We start from the raw sequence: 26,964 nt of genomic DNA on the forward strand, positions 1-26,964 counted from the left end.
CGCGTACCGGCTCCCGGAAGGTCACCGTGTGAAGGAGGCAGTGGTAACGCCGGTCTCCCCGCTGTGACTGGGGAGCAACGGCCCAGCAGAAGAACCCAGCCTCAGGTGGCGGGGAAGAGCAGACGGGCGGTTTGCTGCAACATCATGGAGAGCGGCGGGGGAAGCGGGAACAAAACTACAGGGGGGTTGGCCGGCTTTTTCGGAGCCGGTGGGGCAGGTTACTCGCACGCGGATCTGGCCGGCGTCCCGCGTGAGTATCGGGCCTAGGTTGTGAACATTTCTCAGCGGTTCTTGCGACTCCGCCAGATGTGTAGCGTGTACTGTTCCTTTTTGGGGGCTGATGTTCACAATCTTAGTACCAGTGGTGGGGTTAGTGTGTTTGCGCTGCCTCTTTCAAGATTGAACCAGTTTTTGGAGCCACGGATCCCCGAGAAGTTCCGTTTGGGTGACCTGGACTCAGGAGATGTTGCATGTTCTTTTTATATCCAAGCACGGTGCCTCATTTTTCCTCCCGCACATTTCTTGTGCGTTGGTCTGTGTGCTTGGCTCTAGATTAAGAGGAGAGCCCAGCTCTGCAAGTAAATGCATTCCAAACAACGAGTCTGTAAATAACTTTTCAAACACAAAGTTCTGTGTTTCGAAACCACACAGTAGCCGTCAGGGCAAAACATTTAATAGTGCGAATAGCCAAGAAAGAAACGGGAGTCGAGCCTGCGGGAGGAGCTGAGAAGCGAGCTGCGCTTTAAAAGTCACTTACGGACTTGAAGAAAAAAAGTTAAGAATTTTAGGAAAGGAAATATGCAAGATCGAAAGTGCAGAAGCATGAATGTCCTACCTGTGCCCTTTCAATCCTGTGACTATGTATTCCAGATGTCTGTGACTTTGTGGGTATTCAAATGGATGAACAGAACTTGTTCTGATTCTCCAGGTACTTTATGCTCAAGAACAAAAGAGCCCAGTGTCACCTCTGCCAAAACTGAATCTGGAACGCATTTTACACATACGTCTTCGGAGGTCTGAGTTTTGGAGCACAGAGGGCACTACCTTAATGTGACCAAGCATTGTTACGTTAATTTGATTAAGATTTGAAGGTAAATTGAGAAATGGAGGGATGAACACCATTCACTGAGCACCTGGGATCAACCAACGACTTTTCTGGATAGAGGACTACCAACAGTTAGATGACTGCTGCGTTCAGTGAACTGAGCCAAGTAACACAAATAAACACATTTCAGTTATATGTATAAGTGTACATAAAGCCATCAAAACCGGGTCATGAGATAGTGATGGGAGCAGGATGCTATTTAAAAGTGGGTCAGAGAATGCAACTAGAGGGTGTTGACATTTGAGCTATGACCTGAATATAGTATAGATCCAAGGTGAGGCAGGTGTACAAGGGAAAATAGTCCAAATGCCCTGAGAAAAAACAAAGTTGGCATGTTTAAGGAACAAATGATGGGCCAGTGTGTCTACAGAGTTGCAAGGGAGTTGGAGTAGTAGGAGATAATGAGGAGGGCAAGGAATGACCACTAATGCAGTGTTTTGTAAACCATGGTAGGAAGTTTGGATTTGATTACAAGTGTGAATGGAAGCCATTAAGGCTGATTTCCTTTTCTTAAAAAAATCACTTTAGTTGCTATATAGGAAGTAAATTGAAGGGATTGGAGCAAGTGAGGAGTCCATTTAAGTAGGAGATTGTTACAGTAGTCTAGGTGAGCTTTAATGGTTGGACTAAGATGGTAGCAATAAGGATGGTGGTAAGTAACGAAGTTCAAGATACTGAACATAGAATTCATATTGATGAGAAGACTTGAGTATTTCATAGATTGTGAGCAGTCAACTGAGGTGCACAGAATTCAAGGATTAAATTTAAAATATGAGAAAGCTGATTGACATATTTTTCTGTCCTCAAAGTTAGTGGGATTCAAGTGTGGCTGTCTGTAAGTTTCCATTTTCTTTTGTTATGACCCCCATGCCTATGGTGATAACCCGAGAACCCTCTACACTGCCACAGCAAATCTACTGTGTCAGCGGCTGTCAATACTGCTGAAGGAACTGCCTTAAAACATTTATATACAACACATAACCCAAGCACTGTTTTTCTCATGGAATTGATTGGTCTCTTGTCAGTCTTATTTTGCAATTTGTATAGATGTCAAGCATCCTTGTAGCAAAGTAGAGAGAAATTAGCTTTATAATTGACCTTGGCTATGCTTCCTGCTACTTTGATTATTTAATCCACATTATTGCCAATATCTTCTTGGTATGACAGCCTGAACTCATACCATTTTCCTAGTGTAAGGCATGGTTTGGTATTCAGAACCTCAGGAGGAGGCAGCCTCAAAACTGCCAGACAGGATGAGCATAGAAAAGGAGAAATTTTCATATTCAAGTGAGCCTATAAATCAAAATTGGAAAACGAAACAGTGTAATTAACACTAAATGAAATAACTTTTTAGAATTTCATTGCAATATGCTTTGTTTTCTCTCTAGTGACTGGTATGAACCCTCTGTCTCCTTACTTAAATGTGGATCCACGTTATCTCGTGCAGGTAAGATTACGACTAGTCCTTTTATGAATTTACTAGTTTGGTGTGTTATCTTACTGTTTAAAAAAAAAGTTTCTTAGCTAACTAGATCTACGATACATACTTCTGGAGGCACCAACTCTGGTCTCCATCCACCTTTTTTCTTTGTTCTGAAACTCTGGGGATTTGGCTTGCGTCTCCCTGATACTATCCCTTTAAAGGGTTTTTGAGGTTCAAGGTGTGTTTTTTCTCCCTATTTAAACATTTGTAAAGTATACTAACATAAACTTTACCATCTGACCCATTTTTAAGTGTACTGTTCAATGTTACCAAATGCATTTATAAGATCAGGCAACAATTACCACCTACCATATACATAACCCGTTTCATCATGTAAAACAAACTATGCCTGTTAAAAAAATAACTTCATTCCACCCTCCCTCCCACCCATCCCATGGAAACTACCCTTCTGCTTTCTGTTTTTGATACTCTAAGTACCTCAAATAAGTGGAATCGTACTGTATTTGTCTTTTGTGATTGGATTATGTCATTTAACATAATGTTCTCAAGTTTCATCTATATTATTACTTATGTCAGAATTTCTCCTTTTTTAGGCTGGATAATATTTAATTGAATAATATTCCATTTTGCTTATCCATTCATCTGTTCCTGGACACTTGGATGGCTTCTGTATTTTAGCTACTGTTGATGTGAACATCACACTAATGTGTACAAATGTCTTTTCCCAACTCTCCTTTTAATTCTTTTAGTTACATATCCAGATGTAAAATCGCTGGATCTTGGGGAAATTTTATTATTTTCTGAGGAATTGCAGCTATACCATTTTACATTTCACTGGATCTCATAAATTTTGACATGTCGTTTTCTTTTTTATTCATCTCTTAAGTAAAGGGTGTGTTATTTAATTTCCATGAATTTGTAAATTTTTCAGTTTTCTTTCTGTTACTGATTTCTAACTCCTACTGTTGTGGCTGGAGAGGATACTCTCTATGATATCTTTTAAAATCTTTTGAAACTTAATTTGTGTCCTTACATGATCTATTTTGGAAGATGTCCCACATGCACTTGAGACGTATATCTGTGCTATTACTGTTCGGCAGAGTGTTTTGTATATGTCTGTTAGATCTGTTTGCTGTTTGATTTATTGTGTTAAGTCCTTATTTTCTTACTACCTTCTGTCTGGTTATAATGTTTGCTATCCATTATTGAAAATAGATTATCGAAGTTTCCAGTTCTTAGTGTAGAAATTTCTATTTCCACCTTTAATTCCATCATTTTATATTTCATGTATTTTAATGGTCTCTTACTAGATATGTTTATAATTTAATCTTTTTACTGCATTGAAACTTCTTAATATTTTTATGACCTTTTATTATTATGTAAAATCTATATTTTCTGATACTCATGTTCACCCTGTTCTCTTTTGGTTATTATTTGCATGGAATAATCTTTTTCTGTCATTTCACTTTGAACCTCTTTGTTTTTGGAACTAAAGTAAACCTCAGTGTAGTTGGATCATGGTATTTTTATCCATTGTGCTGATCTTATGACCTTTGTTTACAGAGTTTGATCCATTTATATTTAAAGCGATTACTGGAGCCACCTGGGTGACTCAGTCTGTTGAGCATCCAACTCTTGATATCAGCTCAGGTCATGATCTCAGGGTAATTGGATCAAGCCCCATGTCAGCCTCCTCGCTGAACGCAGAGCCTGCTTGGTATTCTCTCTCTCTCTCTCTCTGCCCCTCACATGCACGCTCTTTCTCAAAATAAGTAAATAAAAACTTCTAAAAAATAAATTAGGCATTGATTTCTTAGACATGACACCAAAAGAATAAGTTATTAAAAACAACTGATAAATTGGTTTTAATAAAAATTTAAAACTTTTCTACTCCAGACTACACACTTAAGAATAAGGAAAAGACAGTTCACAAACTGAAAGAACATAACTGTAAATCATTTAATATTTGATAAGGACTTAAATCAAGAATATGTAATTTTTTAGAAAACTCTTAAAACTCATTTATAAGAAGTTTAAAAGTGGGTAAAAGATCTGAACAGACATTTCTCCAAGAAGATACACAAATGTTCAATAATCACATGAAGCATGTTCCATATCACTTACTAGAGAAATGCAGATCACAAAAACAAAGTGAGATACCACTTCACACCTGCTATAGTTATAGTTAGAAACACAGGCAATAACGGATGTTAGTAAGGATGTGGAGAAATTGGACCTTCATGCACTACTGGTGGAAGTGTAAATTGAACTAGCTGCTTTGGAAATAGTCTCACAGTTTCTCAAAATATTAAAAGTAGGGTTACTGTATGACCCAGTAATTCCACTCATAGATATATACCCAAGAGAACTGAAAACATATGTCCACACAACAAATTACACATGAATGCTCATATCAGCTTTATTCTAAATAGGCAAGAAGTAGACACAATCCAAATATCCAAGTTAAGAATGGATAAACAAAATGTGGCATCTCCATGTAAGGAGATATTCTGTAGCAATAAAAAAAGAATGAAGTAATGATGCTTGCTACAACATGGGTGAACCTTGTAAACTTACTAAAGCCAGTCATAAAAGACCACATATTGTATGATTCTATTTATATGAAACGTCCACTATTGATAAACATAAAGAGACCGAAAGCAAATTGAGTAGTGGCTGCCCAGGGTAGGGGATAGATGGAGAATGACTGCTAACAGGTATGGGGTTCTTTTTGGGGTAATGAAAATGCTCTGAAACTGATTATAGTCTTTGTTGTACAATTGTGAATATACTAAAAACTCAAAACCACTGAATTATACACTTTAAATAGGTGAATTATATGGTATATGAATTATATATCCATAAGTTGGGTGGGTTTTAAGAGTAATGGTTAGGACTTTTTGTTTCAAGATGAAACACTAAATATTTGACCTTTGCATTTCTTGTTGAGTGTGTTTGTTGGGTTTTTTTTTTTTAATGTTTATTTTTGAGAGACAGAATGCGAACAGGGGAGGGGCAGAGAGAGAGGGAGACACAGAATCTGAAGCAGGCTCCAGGCTCTGAGCTGACAGCACAGAGCCCAACATGGGGCTTGAACTCACCGCAAGATCATGACCTGAGCCAAAGTCAGAAGCTTAGCTGAGCCACTCAGGCATCTCTTGTTGAGTGTGTTTTGAATAGAAGCAAGTTGATTAGGGCTTGTTTAAAATTTGTTTGTTTTTGCTGGAAGTGTTTGTCAAATATTATCTACACTGTAGGTTTATTGCTTTTATTTCAAAAGTACCTCTCTGTCAGTATTTTACTCAAAATTTCAAAACTAATCAAATGTAGTTTGCTTAAATGTTGGAATTAAGCTTAAAGGTTATACTGTAGCTCCATTTAAAAATACAGTAACATTGGGACCCTGCATTGCTAGGCAGGGCCAAAAAGGTTAGACAGCAAAGAAAATTCTGTATTTTAAAGAAATTGTGATTCTTGCTTAATCACTCACACTTGTAGTGACATCTCCCATTCAAATGTTAGAGGGACTTCAGAATTGAAAAAGTTTTCTCGTCTCATTGTCTGTTTTTATAAAAACCATGGAAAGCCTAAATTTAAAAACTGTACCTTAAGTAAGTTGCATTTTGTGGAACATTTTTCCATACTTTTGAAAGACAGACATGTTAAGTACTACTTCTGAACTCACCATATACTGATTTTTGGCAACAGCTCTTATTTGAGGCACCATTTGTGGTTTCTCTTACTATTGATTTGTGTTGTCACCACTTTTGCATCCTCGCCAATACGTTAAATATTATATTAAGTAAATAGTCTTCCTCTTTGTTAGGCAGATGAACATCCAGTATAAACAAGGAGAATTTGGGGCGCCTGGGTGGCTCAGTCGGTTAAGCGGCAGACTTCAGCTCGGATCATGATCTCGCAGTCCATGAGGGCTGTGAGTTTGAGCCCCGCGTCGGGCTCTGGGCTGACAGCTGAGAGCCTGGAGCCTGTTTCAGATTCTGTGTCTCCCTCTCTCTGACCCTCCCCCGTTCATGCTCTGTCTCTCTCTGTCTCAAAAATAAATAAATGTTAAAAAAAAAAAAAAAACGAGAATTTGGGGATGCCTGCGTGGCTCAGTCAGTTAAGCGTCCAACTTTGGTTCAGATCATGATCTCACAGTTCATGGGTTCGCGCCCTGTGTCTGGCTCTGTGCTAACAGCTCAGAGCCTGGAGCCTGCTTTGGATTCGGTGTCTCCCTCTCTCTCCCTCCCCCGTTCGCGCTCGCTCGCTCTCTATCAAAAATAAATAATAAATAATATTTTTTCAAAAAACAAGAATTTGAATATTTCTAACATGCAGTTGAAATATAAATATTTCACATAATCTCAGCCACCTGACTATTTTATCAGGTACACTGGTGCCCATGCTTGGATTTGTTTCTTTTCTGTGGTAGTAAACAATGGTATTGGTGATCTTTTAGTGGTGCTAGTGTCCTACCCTGTCAGCAGCACAAGTTGAACTTGAACTTTTCAGTGTATCTTCCCTACATACATTGTATAAAGATACTTTGAGACCAGCCTTGGTAAGTGGTTATTTTTTGCAGTTTAAATTTGGCTTGCAGAAGTCTTTTTTCTATAACATCATAAACTGTTAATCCTATTTTTAGAGAAACCAAAAGCCTTAATTTTATGGAGATTAATATAATTTGGCCAGTGTCCCCTCCCTCAAAATATCTTTGGAAATTTTTGTTATATGACACAGTTGAGATTAATAAGCCCTGGTGACAATTAAGCATCAGATTGTTTCCAGGTGGCTCTGGGTGTGATTTGATGTACATTTGCCTTCATCCTCATAGTACTTTTATCCCAGTTGACCCTAGCAAAGAGTGAGTTGGAGATGACATGCACTTGTGCTTATTAATGTCCATCCTGACTGTTTTCTTAGTTTCCTGTTTGTAATACATGATCCATTTCTGGATTGAAGAAATACGTATCTCATTAAATCACATGGTATTTCTAAAAACCTCAAGCCAGAAGCACAACTTATTTTTATTTTTATTTTTTAAGTTTAATTACTTATTTAGAGAGAGAGAGCCTGAGCTGGGGAGGGTCAGAGAGAGAAGGAGAGAGAGAGAATCCCAAGTAGGCTCTGCACTGACAGCGAAGAGCCCGACATGGGGCTCAAACTAACGAACCATGAGATCATGATCTGAACCAAAACCAAGAGTCAGGCGCTTAACCGACAGAGCCACCCAGGCACCCCTCCAGAAACACAATTTAAAACTAAGTCATTAATATAAAGGTCAAGAAGCACCCAAAATTCACAAAACTGTGTAATAACCTAGGATCTCTTCAGAGTTTGTTTGTTGCCCACCAGACCATTTGTGTGATGAGAGTAGCTGTGCTTGCTTATTTGTGCATTTTTTGCTGAGAATGTATGCACAACCCAGAAATAAAAAGCCAGTGCAGAGCTGTAGCTCACTGAAGTTCCATATTTGGTAAAGGGATGTTTCCTTGTTAGCAAGTTGCCAGCAGTGTTTTAACCATTTTTGTATAGAAAGTTTGGTAATTATGTATTGAATGTGTTCTTTATAAGAGTATATTATAGAATCATGGGGCACCTGGGTGGCTCAGTTGGTTAAGCATCTGACTTCATTTCAGGTCTTATTCTCACAGCTCTGGAGTTCAAGCACCACGTCAGGCTCTGCTGACAGCTGAAAGCCTGGAGCCTGCTTCAGATTCTGTGTCTCCCTCTCTCTCTGCCCATTCCTCACTTGAATTCCGTTTCTCTCTCTCTCTCTCTCTCTCCCCCCCCTCCCTCTCCCTCTCTCCCTCCCGCCTTCTCTCAAAATAAACCTTAAAAAAAATTGTAAGAGTATATTATAGAATCAATCATATACTCTTACAGTAGCATTTTCAACTTAGGATTTTTGGGTGACTCAGCATTCGTATCAAGTTTGTATATTCATTTACTGGAAAGAGAGACAATGGCTTTCAAAGATTATCAAAAGAATATATGCTCCCCCAAAGAGTTAAAAATTATTTATTAAGGGGCACCTGGGTGTCTCCATCAGTTAAGTGTCCCACTGTTGGTTTCAGCTCAGGTCATGATCTCACAGTTTGTGGGATTGAGCCCTGCTTCACGCTCTATGCTGACAGTGCAGAGCCCGCTTGGAATTTTCTCTCTCCCACTCATACTCATTCTCTGTTCCCCCCCCCCCACACTCCGCTTGTACACGTGCATTTCTCTTTCTTTCAAAATATGTAAAAAAGAAAACTTAAAAACAAAGGAGAATTAAGGGTGCCTGGGTGTCTCAGTTGGTTAAACATGACTTCAGCTCAGTTCATGATCTCATGGTTCGTGGGTTTGAGCCCCACATCGGGTTCTCTGCCCCTCCCTTGCTTTATTATTTCAAAAATAAACATTTAATGTATAAATATAAATAAAAAAGGAATTATTTATTAGGAAGGTAATTTTGCCCTTGCATAACTGATCCAAACTTTTGTGCTTTTATAGTTTCTGCCCTTTCTCTTATTTCATTTGGCTTTACACACGGTAAATTGTGCTTGATAAATAGTAGCTACAGAATGAGAGTTGCTCTCTTTTTCCACGCTGGTTTATTTCAATCCAGTAACCTGTGACTTGTCATACCTTTCAGTTTCCCTTTCTCTAGAGCTGTGCTTCCTAAACTCTCTAGCACTGTTACTTCATATTCATCATTAAGTAAGGTAAATTAAATTGATTACAATCTGTCAGACTTACATTGAGAAACTAAGTTCCAAATGAGAAAGCCTCCTAAGAACTAATGAGTATAATTGTATATGTTGTATATTTCATTCCACTTTGATATAGGGGTTGCTATTGCACAAAGTTTTATTTTGGTTTGACTAAGTATAGTTGGGTTTTAGCTAATTTAAAGGTTTACTTTTTGTGAAAAACTACTTTGACAAATGAGGAAACATTTTACAAGTACTGGGTCTTGAGGGGAGCTCAACTCAGTTTTCATTATTACCTTTTTAGGATACAGATGAGTTTATTTTACCGACTGGAGCTAATAAAACCCGGGGTAGATTTGAACTGGCATTCTTTACCATTGGAGGATGTTGCATGACAGGTGGGTATGATAATTTTTTTTTTTTCAGTGTCCTCAATCCACATAGTCAGAAATGCTTAAAATCCGGGGCGACTGGGTGGCTGAGTCAGTTGAGCATCTGACTCTTGATTTGGGCTCAGGTCATGATCCCAGGATCATGAGATTGAGCCCTGCATTGGACTCTGTGCTGAGCCTGGAATCTGCTTAAGATTCTGTCTCTCCCTCTGCCCCTCTCCCCTAATTGCACACTTGCTGTCTCTCTCATCTTTTTAAAAGTGCTTAAAATCGGGGGCGCCTGGGTGGCGCAGTCGGTTAAGCGTCCGACTTCAGCCAGGTCACGATCTCGCAGTCCGTGAGTTCGAGCCCCGCGTCAGGCTCTGGGATGATGGCTCAGAGCCTGGAGCCTGTTTCCGATTCTGTGTCTCCCTCTCTCTCTGCCCCTCCCCCGTTCATGCTCTGTCTCTCTCTGTCCCAAAAATAAATAAACGTTGAAAAAAAAAATTTTTAAAAAAACAAAAATAATAAAAAAATAAAAGTGCTTAAAATCCAAAGCAGTTCAAATATTGGTTTCAGGGTTTTAAAGAATCATTATTTAGGGGCACCTGGCTGGTTCAGTCAGTAGAGCATGTGACTCTTGATCTTGAGGTTGTAAGTTCGAGCCCCACATTGGGTGTAGAGATTACTTAAAAATAAGATCTTTAAAAATAATAACAATAAATAATCATTATTTTTGTTTATCTTTGCCTATTAAAAAGTAAAAAAGAATCAGAAGTGCAGTTGTTTTTTAATACAAAGCTGCATTATTTGGATGAATTGTTACTGTGATTTACTAGGGGCTGCATTTGGAGCAATGAACGGTCTACGGCTAGGATTGAAGGAAACCCAGAATATGCCCTGGTCCAAACCAAGAAACGTACAGTAAGTCTTATGTAATCATCTAATGTAGTGATATTTGAATATTAAACTACTTTGTTGGCTTGATGAACACAGCCTTGAGATGACACATGTTTAGAGTATTGACATATGTTTTGATCAATTTTTTTATTTTCTTACTGAAAATAAAAGAAACTAAGGAATCAAGTTACTGAGACTAAGGTTTTTAAAGGAGTGATTTTTGAGTCAGTGTCCCTCAATTAGCTGGTGCTACCCTATCCTAACTTCTACACCTTTTTCATTCTGCAGTTCTATATAACATGCTTTTCAGGTTGTTGAATTGCTAGTACATTATTTGGATAGTTCGAGGGCCTGCAGAACCATAGGACATGATAGTAAATAAGCACGTAAGAGTGATTGCTGGATCTGCTCTCATTCCAGTTGAACTTTTTATTGATTTTACTCTCAATTTCTGAAATGGAGGGCTAACGCAAAGTTATCATGAAATTCTTAAAACTTAGTGGTAGTTTCTGAATATTCTCAGGAAATTGAAGTTTGTGGAAAATGGAAAGTAGTACATCTTCACCCTGCCTAAAATATAAACGTGACCAGTCCATGTAGATATTCCCTAAATAATATATGAGTGGAGTCACACAGTATGTATTTGATGGCTCATGGTCTTGGTTCAGGACACATTAAGCTTTATCTTCTTTATATGTTGTTTAGCCAGCAGATGGCAGCAGGTGTGCCAGCAGATGGCAGCAGGTGTGCTAGAATTAGACCTTGGGAATCCTGAAGGCTTGTCAAGTTTTTCATATTCCTGTTACTATGGATCTTGCTTTACTAGGCCAGATCCTTGTATATTTTTACATTTATATTAATATTTGTCCCTTACTCCAATAATTTTTTTTTTTTTTTTTTTTTTTTTTTTACTTTTTTGTGTTATGGAGAATTTTGAAAATGTACAGAAATAAACAGTAGTACAGTGAAGACCCATGAACCATAACCTCTTCTCAGCAGTCAACCAACCAGAATTGGGACCAGTTATGCACCATCTCATTCTCCCCTCCCACATTACTTTGAAGCAAATCCCTAACATACCATTAAATACCAATTTGAAGATGTGGCACCTGGGTGGCTTAGTTGGTTAGGTGTCCGACTTTGGCTCTGGTTGTGATCTCACAGTTTGCGGGTTCGAGCCCTGCATCAGGATCTGTGCTGACCGCTTGCTCAGAGCCTGGAGCCTGCTTCAGATTCTATGTCTCCCCCTCTCTCTGCCCCTCCCATGCTCGTGCTCTGTCTCTGTCTCTCAATAATGAATAAATGTTAAAAAAAGTTTTTTAAATACCAATTTGAAGGTGAAGTTCTCCTAGAAAAGATAACCTTTGTCTCTTTTTTTTTTTTTTAATTTTTTTTCAACGTTTTTATTTATTTTTGGGACAGAGAGAGACAGAGCATGAACGGGGGAGGGGCAGAGAGAGAGGGAGACACAGAATCGGAAACAGGCTCCGAGCCATCAGCCCAGAGCCTGACGCGGGGCTCGAACTCACGGACCGCGAGATCGTGACCTGGCTGAAGTCGGACGCTTAACCGACTGCGCCACCCAGGCGCCCCAACCTTTGTCTCTTAAAACAGTGACAGTATTGTTTGGGCAGGGGGTGCAGGGAGAGAGTCACATTTGCAATTTTTAGATCAGATTTTTTAAATCTTCTGTATTACTTTTTATATAACCACTCTGATATTCCTGGGTAGGAAGCATTTAAAATAGGAGACAGCCTCAGGGTTAAACCTCCGACCTTGATTCAGGTCAGGATCTAATGGTTCCTGAGTTCAGGCCCTGCCTCAGGTACTCTGCCCCTTCCTTGTGCACTCTTGCTCTCAAAACTAAACAAACATTTAAAATAGGAGACAGCTTGTAAAAATTGAAAGGACAGGGTTTGGGTCCAGACAGATCTACATAGCTTCAAAGTCTAGTTCCATTATATACTATTTTTTGGTCTTAGGTAAATTTTTTTCTACCTTCTGCCTTTAAGGGTTATTAAGAGGTGATTAAAGTTGGTAAGGGCCCAGTAAGTGGAGATATATTGCCCAAATTGCATACCAAAGAATTTCACCAATTTGCAGTGTTAAACAGCGTTTAGAGATAATACAAATTTTTGTTATTGGGCATTAATTTAAATGAGTTCTTTAACTCCATTAAATGAGTTTTTTCATTCTTTGTTATTATAATTTCATAATTTCCAGCAGTAGTCAGCTGTCCGGATAGAACCATTCCTGTGATGGTGTTACACTGCTGGGAGAGGAAAGTCCTGTCTTTTTCCTCCAGTTGCCTCTGTCACTGTTCTGGTGGCGCCTGGCACTGGTGTGAGGCAGAACTGTGCTTCCTTGAGAGTGTGCTAAGCGTTCACTTGGGCCGCTTAGTTCTAGTCTGGGAGCAGACACAGCATGTGCTTTCTCCACATATTCTAATTAGATGGTTTTTTCCTTCTCTTTGAATACTTCCCTGTAATTCTGCTGTATTCTGTAACAGTCCACGCTTTGATTCTATTTAATATCTTGAGTATATTCTTCCTCCAAAAAAATTTAATTGTAAGATAGATTATCCATTAGAATGGTCTTTTTCTTTTTTTAATGTAGATCAATTACTGTAAACTTCTCTATAAAATACATTCTAGGCTATCATTCAAAGCCTTTCTATATTTGATTTATATTTATTTTTAATAATAATAATTTTCCTTACTCATTGCCCAAAAATGTTGGAAGTTTAACCTTCATTTATATTTGTATAAAGTAAAAGCCAGCCTTACTAAATTCTAAGGAAGTATTAAGGTAGCTTTTAAAATTAAGAAAACCCTGGGGACACCTGGGTGGCTCAGTTGGTTAAGCATCCAACTCTTGATTTCCTTTTCAAGTCATGATCTCATGGTTCATGAGATTGAGGCCCTTTGCTCTCTCCCTCTCTGCCCCTCCTCCACTCGCACGGATGTACTTCTCTCCCTCTCTCAAAATAAATAAATAAACGTTTTTTAAAAAAATAAAATTAAGAATACCTGAGTGTTGGGTTTATACGTTGTAAATAGCTACAATTATGGTTTTTCAAAGTGCTAGAGAAATAATGATTCTAAGTACAGATTCTTTCTCTTTCTGCCCTGGTAGGATTTTGAACATGGTGACTAGGCAAGGGGCACTTTGGGCTAATACTCTAGGTTCTCTGGGTAAGTAGAGATCTCACTTAATAATAAATCATTAATGCAAAGGATATATATGTATCATGAACAATTTGACCTGCCAAAATTCTGGCCCTAGGATATTAAAAATTGTATTTGAATCTACTCTGATGAGTAATGTAGGTAATACTTAGGAAAAGACCATGAACAACATAACAATAATTCCAGATGCTAATACCATTTTTCAGTGTTTTAAGTCTTTTTAGATATTACATACTCTCCTGTCCAAGCAAGATACCAACCCATGTTTTAGGTAGATATGGAGTCCACATAATTGAGGTCCAAGTCAAATGCCTTTGTATGTTAAGAAAGGTTCAAGGCCCTGTAGTAAGATACAGATTAATGCAACCCTTTTGCTATGTTTTCCTAATAGCCTGTTCAGCATTCTGTTTACCTAAGTAGGTTTCCCAGACTGAATTTTCAGAGGTGTTATAGGGCCTTTGTAGATAATGAAAACATTTGCAGTTCTGAGCAAGGGGTAATTTAGTAGGATTTAGGACCAAATGCTTTCATATTATACTATTTATGAATATTTGACTCTCTTGATTATTCATAGCATATAATAAATGTACCGGTGGTACTTATGCTCTAAGAACCAAAAATTTCTTTGTAACTTGGTTGAAAGTCTGAAAATCTTTTAATTGTGGCAGATTAAGTAAGGGAAATTTTAGGTATCTCATTGAAAAAATAGAAAAAGCATCTGTTGTGAAAGAATAATAGCCTAGCTTTGTTGGGGGATTTGGAAGCAGTACATTTTCACACTGTAAGGTCAGATTGACATTTGAGATCCTAGTAAATTATTGCCTCCATATGCTACTCATGTCCTCTTTGCCCCCACCCCATACACAGTCACCCTCCTTTGTTCCTGTTTGGTTGCTTATATATCTCCAGAGTGAAAAGCCATCCTGCTCTGCCCAAGGACTTTCTTAATTTTAGCATTGCAGGCAAGTCTCAGTCCTCGGAAAACTGGGATGGCCAGTTGCTTTGTATGTTTCTGATGTAATAGAAGTTCAGTTTCAATTAAATAAGTTGAAAGGGTAAGAACAGCCTTTATAGAAATATAAGAATATCACAACAGAAGGGTTGTAAGGCTGAGTTTGGTATAACATTGAAGGGTCAAATAAAGCATAGTTTCGAGAAAGGTAAGGAAAAGGATTAGTAGGAATTTTTACAGGTACAAGAGATAGATAGTTTTGGGGAGCATCTTGTTAAAACTAAATAAAGCTAGTGTTACAGTTTTTGCCTGTGCCAGAACCAAACCTCAATTTTTTTTCTAAGTTAACATTTCTCTTAGAATAGAAATGCATGTGTTTTTGTTTCTAAATTCAAAGTATAGCTATTAAGAATAAAATATAAGTGAAAATTTTAAATATTTTTCCTGAGATTCCAAGAAAAATGGAACTTTTTGTAATTAACTACTATTGGTGTTTCTTCTGAAGCTCTTCAGAAATTGTCTTTGTATATCCTGAGTTGTACACACATGTGCCCACTTTACAGGCTAATGAATATAGTTTTTCCTACTTTTTGTTTAGAGTATGTATTATTCCATTATATGTAAAGTCCCTTTCTGGGTCTATCCGCTTTGATAGGCATTTTATTTACAAGCTTTTGCTGTTACAAATACTGTTCTAGTGACCATTCTTTTATATCTTTGAATGCTTATAGAATGTCTGTAAGATAGATTTATCTAAATATAATTGCTTTACTGACTTTCAAAAACTTTTTTATTAGTAATCAGTCCATTTCCCCTGTAGCTTTGCTCTATAGTGCATTTGGTGTCATCATTGAGAAAACACGAGGTGCAGAAGATGACCTTAACACAGTAGCAGCTGGAACCATGACAGGCATGTTGTATAAATGTACAGGTAGGTACTGTTGAATGACGAGCTATCTCTGAATACACTTTGAAGTATGCTTTGAAAATGAAGTATCCACAGATTTCAGAGTACACTTAACACATTTTTTGCAGTGTAATGGAGTGTTCTCTAAAACCTCATGGGTGTTTGGGGTTTTGTTTTTGTTTTTTTATTTTGATAAAGTACACGAAACATAAAATTGGCCATCTGAACCATCTTTAAGTGTAAGTTTACTAATGTTAAGTATATTTACGTTGTCATGGAGCATTACCTTCATCTAACTCCAGAACTTTTCTTCATCTTGCAAAACTGAAACTCTGTATCCAACATCATTTTCCCCATCCTTTAGCCCTTGGCAACTACCATTCTGCTTTCTAACTATGAATTTCAACTCTGAGTATTTTAGGTATTTCATGTAAGGAATAATAATAACTGCATTTGTCTTCTTGTGACTGGCTTATTTCTTTTGGCATAATATCATCAAGGTTCATCCATGTTATAGCATGTTTCAGAATTTCCTTTTTCAAAGATGAATAATACTCTGTTTTACATATATACCACATTTTCTTTATCCATTCATCAGTCAGTGGATACTTGGATTGCTTCCATCTTTGACTACTATGAATAATGCTCCTATGAACATAAGTGAACCATTCAATTTTGAAAAAATAGAACCCAAGAGTTGAATCAAAATGACCTGAGTGAAGATCAAAATCAAATCCTTCTCTAAGATGGAAAAGAAATTAGCATTCACTGCGTTATACCCCCAGTTATAAGCACTTAATATAATTTATTAAGAAGTGCCCCGGTGACTCGGTTGAGCCTCCAGCTTTGGTTTAGGTCGTGATCTCACAGTCAGTGAGTTTGAGCCTCACATCAGACTCACTGCTGTCAGCACAGAGCCTGCTTCAGATCCTCTGCCGCCCCCAACGCTCCCGCTGCCCCCCCCCCGCACCCCCCCGCCCGCTGCTCACACATGCTCAGTCTCTCTCAAAAAAGTAAAAGTTGAGATATATATATATAGGACTTATTTTATTTAAAACTGAACTGATAATCATCACACCCCAGTTTTATAGATAAGCACAGTATTAAGAGGACCTCTTTCAAAAGGTCCTAACTAGTGATGGGCCCAAATTTTTTTTATCACATTTCTGCTTTATTTAAATGGCTTAATTAAGCTACTTATACTCATGCCTCTGAAAATTACTTTTGTTTGATTTTTTAGACATTAGACACTTGATTAACTGAGCTAATTCTTTTTAGAAATTCCTCCATCAAAATTTCAGGTAGCCATTTTTGCTAGAAAGAGAAGTCTCAACAGGGTTATGAAATCCAAGATTTCCTGATATATCTGAGAGTAAGAGGTTTGTTCTGTATTGAAAAATGGATCACATTTGGGGCGCCTGGGTGGCTCAGTCGGTTGGGCGACCGACTTCGGCTCAGGTCATGATCTCGCAGTCCATGAGTTCGAGCCCCGCGTCGGGCTCTGCTGACAGCTCAGAGCCTGGAGCCTGTTTCAGATTCTGTGTCTCCCTCTCTCTCTGACCCTCCGCCGTTCATGCTCGCTCTCTCTCTCTCTCTCTCTCTCTCTCTCAAAAATAAACGTAAAAAAAAAAAAAATTTATAAAAAAAAGAAAGAAAATGGATCACATTTGGAATTTTATCCCGAAGAGCTCACAGTACTTCTTACTTGTGTGTATGTACTCATGTAAACAGAGCTCCCAGGTGGATTAAGACATTACATACCTTTTATGTCCATGAAGATGTTACCTTGACATAGAAAAATCATGTTAAAAATACTGGGGCATCTGGGTGGCTCAGTCAGTTGAGTGTCTGACTCTTGATTTTGGCTCAGGTCATGATCTCACAGTTCATGGATTCAAGACCCACGTCAGGCTTCATGCTGGTAGTGCAGAGCTTGCTAGGGATTCTCCCTCCCTCTCTCTCTGTCCCCCACTCATGTGCATGTGCTTGCTTGCTCTCTCTCAAAATAAATAAACTTTAAAATATTTAGATATTAGAGTAATTTGAAAAATGTAAAAATACTTCACATTGAAAATCTTTAGGGTCAGACAAAATAATTTAAAACTTTAACTGCAGCACAAGGGTTCACTCAGCAAGAGTTTACTTGGCCCAAACTATGCTTACAAAAGCTCAAATTAATATTTGAGAAACCAATTTCACATAAAAATATGGAATTCCAGCTTCTTTTGAATAAATGGAAGATACCAAGCTTACATTATTTGTGTTGGCAAATGCCCGGGGTTGAGTGGGAGCTGCTGTTACACCAGTTGATGGGCACTGAAATTCTACCTCAGTACCACTAGTCCCTGACTTCTTACTCAGGGTAAGCCGCTGTGGCATTTCCTATGCTGAGGGCATCCCTGAATATAAGAATGTACTGAATTACCATCTTAAGCCATATTACGCATATTTAAAAGATAGAAAAGGCTGAATTCTTGATATCGAAAGACATAGGAGCCTAGCTATCTGTGTCCGGGACTTCCTTGCAGTCATAGCATTTATAACACAGGGTGGGACACCTTCAGCTTAAATTATGAAAGAGAAAGTTCCTGGCTCAGAAGAAAAAAAGCAAAAACAAATTGATTCTAGGTCAGGTGACATGTAGATTTCATTTTCCATTGCAATTGTGAAACATAGATGAAGTATCTGACCCAGAATTCCAACGTTAGCTCATAGTTTCCTGGCCGAACAATTTAAATTTAGCTCAGCACATCAGAATCAGTATACAAACGCAGAGCAGTATCTTTCATTGATTTCTGGCTTAAAATAAACCTAAGACAGAGCACAGAATTAGGACTTTTGTGTGGTAGGAATACGAATACAACTTCAGCTTCTAGATTCAGGGATTTAGAAAAGGGGTGAGACACTCTTTTGGTCTAGAACCAGCCCAAACTGTTAAAGACACAAGTTTACATTTAGGGAATGGCTAATTCCTGCTGACCAAAAATATTTCCAACTCTTCAACAATGGAAATTAAAAAAGAGGAAGTTTGAAATTAAAGTAGTATAACTCAGCTTAGATTTGGAGCTACTTTCGTGGAAAGAAAAATCATGGGGAAAAATACATGAGAAAATGGGTAGCTGTCAGAACAAAAGGAGGCTAATTTAAAGGAATATTTCTGATGGGATGATTTTAGTTTAAATCCAATGTTTAATGAGTTTAAATATTTTTCAGAGGGTATTCAGAGGGTCATTAGATTTTCTGTGGCATGTGAAAATCTGTTTAGTAATAAACAGTATTCTATCAGAACAAGAACAGCTGTAGTTTTGCTCTTGTTCATAAGCTTAGGACTAATGTTTAAAAGGCCTGGTCACTAATCTTCAGAAACAAGGCATCAGCGACCAAAAGATATGGGTCCCCCCTTTCCCCTCACAAAAAGCCCCTGACCTTTTCATTCTATGCCTTCCATAAGAAAGTCATCTTAGAAAAGCAAACTAAATAAAAGTTGAAAAGACCTATAAATCCATTTCATCATAATAAGTAAATGTAGGGCTTATTATTGTTAAAAGGCACTATTTATCAATAGGTTCCAGGCCTTCAGAATTAAACTGTATATGCTAACCATACTTTTTTGATGATTCTTTATTTCTGTTACTGGCAGCAGTATTCTTCCAGTAAATTAAGACAGATGTAACATATATTACAGGCATAGGGCTGTAATATATAAAACATTTCGACAGATCACTTAAACCAACAATCCAATTAAAAAATGGAGTAAGGATGGGGCGCCTGGGTGGCGCAGTCGGTTAAGCGTCCAACTTCAGCCAGGTCACGATCTCGCGGTCCGGGAGTTCGAGCCCCGCGTCGGGCTCTGGGCTGATGGCTCAGAGCCTGGAGCCTGTTTCCCATTCTGTGTCTCCCTCTCTCTCTGCCCCTCCCCCGTTCATGCTATGTCTCTCTCTGTCCCAAAAATAAATAAACGTTGAAAAAAAAAATGGAGTAAGGATTGACAGAACACTTCAGGGAAAAATACAAATCACCACTAAACAATAGAAGTCACTAAATCTTACAGGCAACCAGGGTAAAGCAAAATAAACCATTAAGATAATATTTTTCACCAAGTATCTTTTAAAAAGTGATGATAGGTAACTGATGTTTACCAGAGGGGAAGTGACACCTAATATTGACAGAGGTAAGCAAGCAGTTGACATTAGTTATTAATATTTTAAATTTGTAGATCTTTGCTCAGCAATTTATCCTACAGCATACTAAGGCATACACAAAAAAAGGGGTCTGGAGCACCATAACCACCACAGGAAAGCAACCAAAAAGATGAAGAATCTGGTGGGAAAAATCATCCTAAGAGGACAGTAATATGGGGAGGCAAAAACAGCAGAGATACTTGAATGCTTACATGGAAGAACCTGGGTTGCCAGGAAGGGACCAGTGGGGTGGAGGTGGTCCTGAGGAAAGCCCGAACGTCAGCTGCTCTGCTGTGACAGTCACACGTACTGCTTCCACTCTAACAAAGCAAAGAAAAAAAATAGGGAGGCCGGAAACGTCTGTTCTAGTGTTCCGAGTCACCTTTGGTTTCTGCCCTTCTCTTCTGTGTCCCTTCACTTCATCATTTGTGCAGTTCACTACCTAGCACCTGAGTTGCCTTTTCTCACAAGGCTGAACTTCTGTAACAGTATTTTTCATTAGCCATTTTGACTTTGGGCTTCTACCTTCAGTCAGAAACACTATTTCTGGTTTATCTTCCAGTATGGTTCTAATTCTAGTAATCACTTTTCAAAAACCTTTGATGATGACACACTGTGTTTCAGCCTAAATTTAAATTTCTCATCCTAGCCTTCCTTGCTCTAATCCTCTCCCATTTTCAGACTTTTCTCCCACACTGTTCTTGTGTATGTTATATGACCAAATACGTAAATTTGAAATCCAATCCATCCATAAGGCCCAGTTCAATTGTTAATACCTCTTTCAATAGATTTCCTTTTTTTGGGGGGGAGGGGGCGGTGATTGAACTTTATTTAGTTTTAGGTTGTTTTTTTTTAATTTGTATTTATTTTTTTAATTTGCATCCAAGTTAGTTAGCATATAGTACAACAGTGATTTCAGGAGTAGATTTTTTTAATGCCCCTTACCCATTAGGCCATCCTCCCCTCCACAACCCCTCCAATAACCCTCTGTTTCTTCTCCATATTTAAGAGTCTCTTATCTTTTTGTCCCCCTCCCTGTTTATTATTTTTGCTTCCCTTCCCTTGTGTTCATCTTGTATCTTAAAGTCCTCATATGAGTGAAGTCATACAATATTTGTCTTTCCCTAATTTCACTTAGCATAATACCCTCTAGATCCATTCATGTAGTTGCAATTGGCATTATTTCATTCTTTTTCATTGCTGAGTAATACTTCATTTTATATATATATGTGTGTGTGTGTACGTATATATACACATATATGTGTACATATATATACACATATATATATATTCACACCACATTTTCTTTATCTGTTCATCCATCGATGAACATTTGGGCTCTCTCCATACTTTGGCTATTGTTGATAGTGCTGCTATAAACATTGGGGTGCATGTGTCCCTTTGAAACAGCATACCTGTATCCCTTGGATAAATACCTAGTAGTGCAATTGCTGGGTCATAGGGTAGTTCTATTTTTAATTTTTTGAGGAACCTCCATACTGTTTTCCAGAGCAGCTGCACCAGTTTGCGTTCCCACCAGCAGTGCAAAAGAGATCCTCTTTCTCCACATCCTCACCAACATCTGCTGTTGCCTGAGTTGTTCATGTTAGCCATTCTGACAGGTGTGAGGTGGTATCTCTTTGTGGTTTTGATTTGTATTTCCCTGATGATGAATAACATTGAGCATTTTTTCATGTGTCGGTTGGCCATCTGGATGTCTTCATTGGAGAAGTGTCTATTCATGTCTTTTGCCCATCTCTTCACTGGATTATTTGCTTTTTGAATGTTGAGTTTGATAAGTTCTTTATAGATTTTGGATACTAACCCTTTATCTTCTTTGCAAAAATCTTCTCCCATTCCATTGGTTGCCTTATAGTTTTCCTGATTGTTTGCTTTATTGTGCAGAAAATTTTTATTTTGATGAGGTCCCAATAGTTTATTTTTCCTTTTGTTTCCCTTGCCGCCGGAGAACGTGTTGAGTAAGAAGTTGGTGCGGCTGAGGTCAAAGAGGTTTTTGCCTGCTTTCTCCTGGAGGATTTTGATGGCTTCCTGTCTTACATTTAGGTCTTTCATCCATTTTGAGTTTATTTTTGTGTCTGGTGTAAGACAGTGGGTCCAGGTTCATTCTTCTGCATGTCGCAGTCCAGTTTTCCCAGCACCACTTGCTGAAGAGACTCTTTATTCCAGTGGATATTCTTTCCTGCTTTGTCAAAGATTAGTTGACAATACGTTTGTGGGTCCATTTCTGGGTTCTGTATTCTGTTCCATTGATCTGAGTATCTGTTCTTGTGCCAGTACCATACTGTCTTGATGATTACGGCTTTGTAATACAGCTTGAAGTCCGGATTTCTTTTTTTTTTTTTTTTCTTTTTTCTTTTTAATCTATCTTGGAGGCGATTCAGTATGGTGAAAAAGACAGTGGGCTTTGGCGTCGAATGGGTTTTACTTGACCAGCACTAGGTCACTAAACAGCTACACCAAGAGAGTAACTTGTCTGAATTTGTCTATAATACGAGAGCAACCAGTATTCCCTTCATAGACTCGTAAATGAAATCACCTATAGAAAGTAAGTGACTTACCTCCTACCATAAGCACATTTTATACCATTCTTAGAAGGCTTAACACAGTTTTCCTGGTAGGAAGTCAATAGGCAAAAAGTAAGATTGAAAAATCAAGAACTAGCAAGATAGTTATGTTTTTTAGAAACAAGATAAAGAGCAGAGAATGAAAGTAGTTGCCTTTGGAAATAGAAATTAGGGTGAGGATGGTGAGTGTGCCACATTGTTGTGTATCACTAAAATCTTTTAGCACTTTTTAAATTGTTTATATGGACTACTTTAATAAAAAGTGAAAGTGAGCAAAGACCTTTATCAACATAATAAAAATGAGGTATTTGGGGCACCTGGGTCGCTCAGTTGGTTAAGCATCCGACTTTGGCTCAGGTCATGATTTCATGGTTGATGAGTGCGAGTCCTATCTCCAGCTTTGTGCTGACAGCTCAGAGCCTGGAGCCTGCTTCAAATTCTGTGTCTCCCTCTCTCTCTCTGCCCCTCCCCTACTCATGCTCTGTCCTCCTTAAAAATAAATAAACACTTAAAAAATTTTTTTAAATAATAAATAAAAATTAGGCATTAGATTACAAGGGTGGAGTGGGGAGACACTGTTCAGTGGGTACAGAGTTTCAGTTTTGCAACATGGAAACAGTTCTTTGGAGATGGATGGCGTGATGATAGCACAACAATCCCAGAAAACCTAGTGCTACTGAACTATACTATTAAAATGGTAACTTTTACATATGCTTTATCTCAATTTTTAAAATAAATTCAATAAAATTTTGGAAAGTATTTAATAGCCATGACAGTGTGTAAGTAAGGCAGTTCCTCTAAAGCAGGGGCCAAGAACACCTGCTGGCCAAATGCCTATCTGTTCACTGTCTTGAGGCTAAGAACATGTTTTGTTTTTAAATATGGTTGATGTTTGAACTCCGTGAGGTTGAACTGCACAAAGTTTTCTTTGATCAGCACAGTACTATAAGTGTGTTTTGTCTTGAGATTTTCTTAGTAACATTCTTTTCTCTAGCTTGCTTTATTGTAAGATTGTAATACATAATTCACATAACATATAAAATACTTACTGATCAACTGTTTACGTTCTCAGTAAGGCTTCCAGTCAACAGCAGGCATTAGTAGTTAAGTTTTGGGAGGAGTCAGAAATTGTACTTGGATTTTTGACTGTGCAGTGGTGGGGGGGGGGGTCACATCCCTAACCCCACGCATTGTTAAGGGTTGACTGTAGTTACATTTTAAGTGGTTATATAAGTATCTACATAATAGCCTTTGGGCCCTGAAAGCCTAAAATATGTACTTTCTGGCCACTGTAAGAAAAATATTCTGATCCCTGCTCTAAAGTAATTGTCAGTTCAGTATGTTAGCTCTACACTCTCCAGCTCTATACCCCACAAACAAGGTACTTAAGTATTCTGGGCCTTATTTTCCTATGTTTAAAAGAGATAATATTTGTCCTTTCTGGAAGAGTTGTGTAAGGACCAAAAAGGTAGAAGGTAAAACTGAAACACCTGGCTCACATTTGTTTTGCTTTATAGACATTGACCGTTGGCCTTCTTGCTCAAAGCAAGAATATTTGCTAATCAACTTCCTGTGCTTAGTTGGGCAAAAGTTGGTTACAGAAAGCCTAAAGGCAAGGCCCTCAAATTTTTAACACAACCAGTTGGAAAACACTGGAATTAATAGAAAGTTAAAACTAAAACATGGCTTGGTATGTGGTAAGAGGCTATCCTTGAATCAGAATTAGCTGTGCTTAGTAAGTCAAACACTGCCTATGTTTAGTGTCTACTTGGTGGAAATAACTTTTTTCTAGCCTTCAAAGAAGTGACATTTTGGGGCGCCTGGGTGGCTCAGTCGATTCAGTGTTGGACTTTGGCTCAGGTCATGATCTCATAGTTCGTGAGTTTGAGCCCCGCATCAGGCTCTGTGCTGACAGCTCAGAGGCTGGAGCCTGCTTCAGATTCCGTGTCTCCCTTTCTGCCTCTCCCCAGCTCGTGCTGTCTCTCAAAAATGAATAAACATTTAAAAAAATTTTTTTAAAGTGACTTGTTTAAGTTTCATTTTGGTCAGAAAGTAGAAAGCTTTCTGGGGGATCATAAGAGACACTTAATGTGCCACTGATGTCCCTAAGGTCTTAGTCTTGTAGTTCACAGTTTCATTATGTTACCCCTAGTGCCTCTGCCCAGGGAGGCTCTTTATTTGATAGCTAAGAACTAATGTGAAAATCCTTCCAAAAGTAGAAATTAGGACACTCAAAGCAAAGGACCAACCATAAGGAACAGTTTACAGCTATTTCCAAACCAGTGGGCAGAGTTCAGAGCCCGGTGGATCTGTAATCAACTAAAGATCTAGGGGAGTTTTCAATGTTTAGTCCCAGGAAAACATCTGCAAAATCATTGTGCTTTCAGTTATCTGCCCTGCATCATTTTTCTGCTAATAAACAGCAGTGAGACCACCTTTCTTTTGTGTCGACTCAGAATGGAGTACTATATAACCTGCTTGAAAGAATCCTCATTACACACAAAGTTTAGATTTAATAACTGAGCCATACTGATGCTGTTGCAAATATCATTTATTCTCCTGTGCTTCATAGTTTATTTTCCTCATTTTAGTCCTTTGATCTAATTATAGTTTACTTTCAGCCCCTAGAACTTTTTGTTGACTTACTAGTCAAAGACATGAAGTAGATTTTTATTAAACTGGGTAGATTGTTTTTGAGTTAGCAGGTTGAGTGTATATTACATTTATAATTTTCCAGCTGCATTGAATACAGGTGCAAAATCCAACTGCCATACTTAGTCTAAACATAGCAAGAGATGATGTGGGATTCAAGGAGAGAGCTCCCATTTAATTTTTTTTTTTAATTGTTTCTGACCTCTCCTCCCCACCCCCACCCCCCCACCCCCGCCGTATTTGACAGCTGTTTATAGATGATGCCTGCAGCTTCTGTCTGTTTAAGAGAGATAATTAGGGCACTTCATGTTGGAAGCCTACACAGGTCAGCTATCAGACATCTTCAGACTAGAGAGGATCCTGAAGGGAGTGACCCTTTAATCTATCGGCTGAAGCCATCTGGCAGGACATTCATTGCAGGAATGCTTGGTCTGAAGCAATAACTTGGTCTGAAGTGTTCTAACTCAGCAACCAGAATTTACTGGTTTGTACCCAGAGGGCCTCTAGGAAGGTAATCACAGGACCACAGCTCCGTTCCACCTTTGCCTTCCTAACACAGGACTTAAAATGAATACTCCATTGGTACAATGTGGGCTTCCTGACATTTATGGTATCAACTTGTTTGTAAAACCATAGAACATCAAGTTGTTTCTTAAAAGCTTATTTCGGTGCCCCTAGTCCTCTTACTAGACTTGGGGACTGTTTTCAGGTAACTGATGAAAACGTTTTTGTTTTTGCATTTCAAGTGTAATCCGTATTGCTAATCTTTTTTCACATGAAAAAAATTGTTTTGTTAAGCAAAAACAGTTCAAAGTCTAATCCTTGGGTTGTTTTTCAGTAAGTATAATGCTGCTCGGTGCCTTATTGCTCATTAATTGTAGATTGTCAGATATGTCAGTGTAGGAATGGAGGAGGGGGGTGGGGGTGTCAGTACCTAACTCAAAGCTTGATTATAACCATCTTATCACCACTTCTTGAGTCTTCAAAGTTAACAGAGGACCTGTCCAGAGTCCAAAGGTAATGTTAATACTGTTTCCAAAGAGGGTGTCACCTTGTTTATATTATAGCTGTAAATCAATTGGTGGGGCTTGTGGGTTCTAAACAATATGACTAACGGGAAATTATTGCTTTGTTTGGGACTTCAATAATATGCATGAGATCTTGTCTGAAGTGTGGGAACAAGTGAGATTGAGAAAAATCAAATTATTAATGCTCATGATCTTAGCTACAAATTGTAAAATTAAAAGAAAAAATGGTTGTGAATGAGAATACAGTGTATGTATTAAACTGGTGATTTAGGGATGTTTCTCTTGAACCGGTCTTGGTTTCTTGTATTAACTTTAGGACTACTGTTTGAGATGGAATATTTACATATAAACAAATCGTGTGCCTCAATTTCATGATAACATTATTTAATCCTTTGCTGCTAGGACACTGTGTAATACAAGGCTGTTTTGTTTTTGTTTTCTTTTCCTTTCCCAGGTGGTTTTCGAGGGGCAGCACGAGGTGGGCTAGCAGGACTGACGCTTACCAGCCTCTACGCACTATATAATAACTGGGAGCACATGAAAGGCTCCTTGCTCCAACAGTCACTCTGAAGATTTGCCAACTTGTGAATGGGAGGACACTTTAGTAGCAATCCAGATCAATTTATAGGTCAGTCTGGAGTTACTCTTTCTTCCTACAATTAGTTTGAAAAATTGGAGATACCAGTTTGCTGTGGCAAAGATCATGGTTGGTTGACCGGGACTGGCACTCTTTCCAGCCCAAGCTGAAGCCAAAACTCTCTGGTGGCTGAGTAATGTGGTTCTCCCTTTCTCTGGAACTGGAAAACTACTTACTCACAGAATTCACGTCGTGATGGTTGTCGATAGTATATCACCGCATTTGTTTATTTAATGATCTGAAACTGTAATGTTCCCTTGTATTCCCAATAAAAGGTGAAAACAGAACTAAAGTCATAACTCCACTGTAAACACAGTGG

At 38.4% G+C, this 26,964-nt stretch overlaps 1 protein-coding gene and 1 non-coding gene across 3 annotated transcripts; both read left to right on the plus strand.

Moving 5' to 3' along the window:
• Positions 1 to 26,940, plus strand: LOC121036940 (mitochondrial import inner membrane translocase subunit Tim23). 2 transcript variants are annotated; one of them, XM_040485743.1, is made up of 7 exons: positions 1 to 250; positions 2,494 to 2,552; positions 9,549 to 9,642; positions 10,455 to 10,539; positions 13,651 to 13,709; positions 15,476 to 15,586; positions 26,463 to 26,940. In XM_040485743.1, exons 1-7 carry the CDS (start codon positions 145 to 147, stop codon positions 26,576 to 26,578), a joined length of 630 nt encoding a protein of 209 aa, XP_040341677.1. In that variant the 5' UTR covers positions 1 to 144; the 3' UTR covers positions 26,579 to 26,940. The 2 variants fall into 2 exon arrangements, with proteins under 2 accessions (XP_040341677.1, XP_040341679.1); XM_040485745.1 differs by lacking the exon at positions 1 to 250 and adding an exon at positions 854 to 1,091.
• Positions 12,734 to 12,937, plus strand: LOC121037589 (small nucleolar RNA SNORA74). Its single transcript, XR_005793863.1, has one exon. It is a non-coding gene; the product is annotated as a small nucleolar RNA SNORA74 (small nucleolar RNA).
• Positions 26,941 to 26,964: the final 24 nt, after the last annotated feature.

The sequence above is a fragment of the Herpailurus yagouaroundi genome, unplaced genomic scaffold (genome assembly GCF_014898765.1).
Source record: "Herpailurus yagouaroundi ecotype Mexico unplaced genomic scaffold, PumYag 163, whole genome shotgun sequence".
In the NCBI taxonomy this organism is placed as follows: Eukaryota; Metazoa; Chordata; class Mammalia; order Carnivora; family Felidae; genus Herpailurus; species Herpailurus yagouaroundi.

What these genes read in the sequence shown, in the direction of transcription:
- LOC121036940 (XM_040485743.1), top strand. Translation starts at nt 145, where the DNA reads ATGGAGAGCGGCGGGGGAAGCGGGAACAAAACTACAGGGGGGTTGGCC. An exon ending in TAATACTCTAGGTTCTCTGG is followed by an intron (nt 13,710 to 15,475) that starts GTAAGTAGAGAT and finishes TTTCCCCTGTAG; the next exon opens with CTTTGCTCTATAGTGCATTT. An exon ending in CATGTTGTATAAATGTACAG is followed by an intron (nt 15,587 to 26,462) that starts GTAGGTACTGTT and finishes TTCCTTTCCCAG; the next exon opens with GTGGTTTTCGAGGGGCAGCA.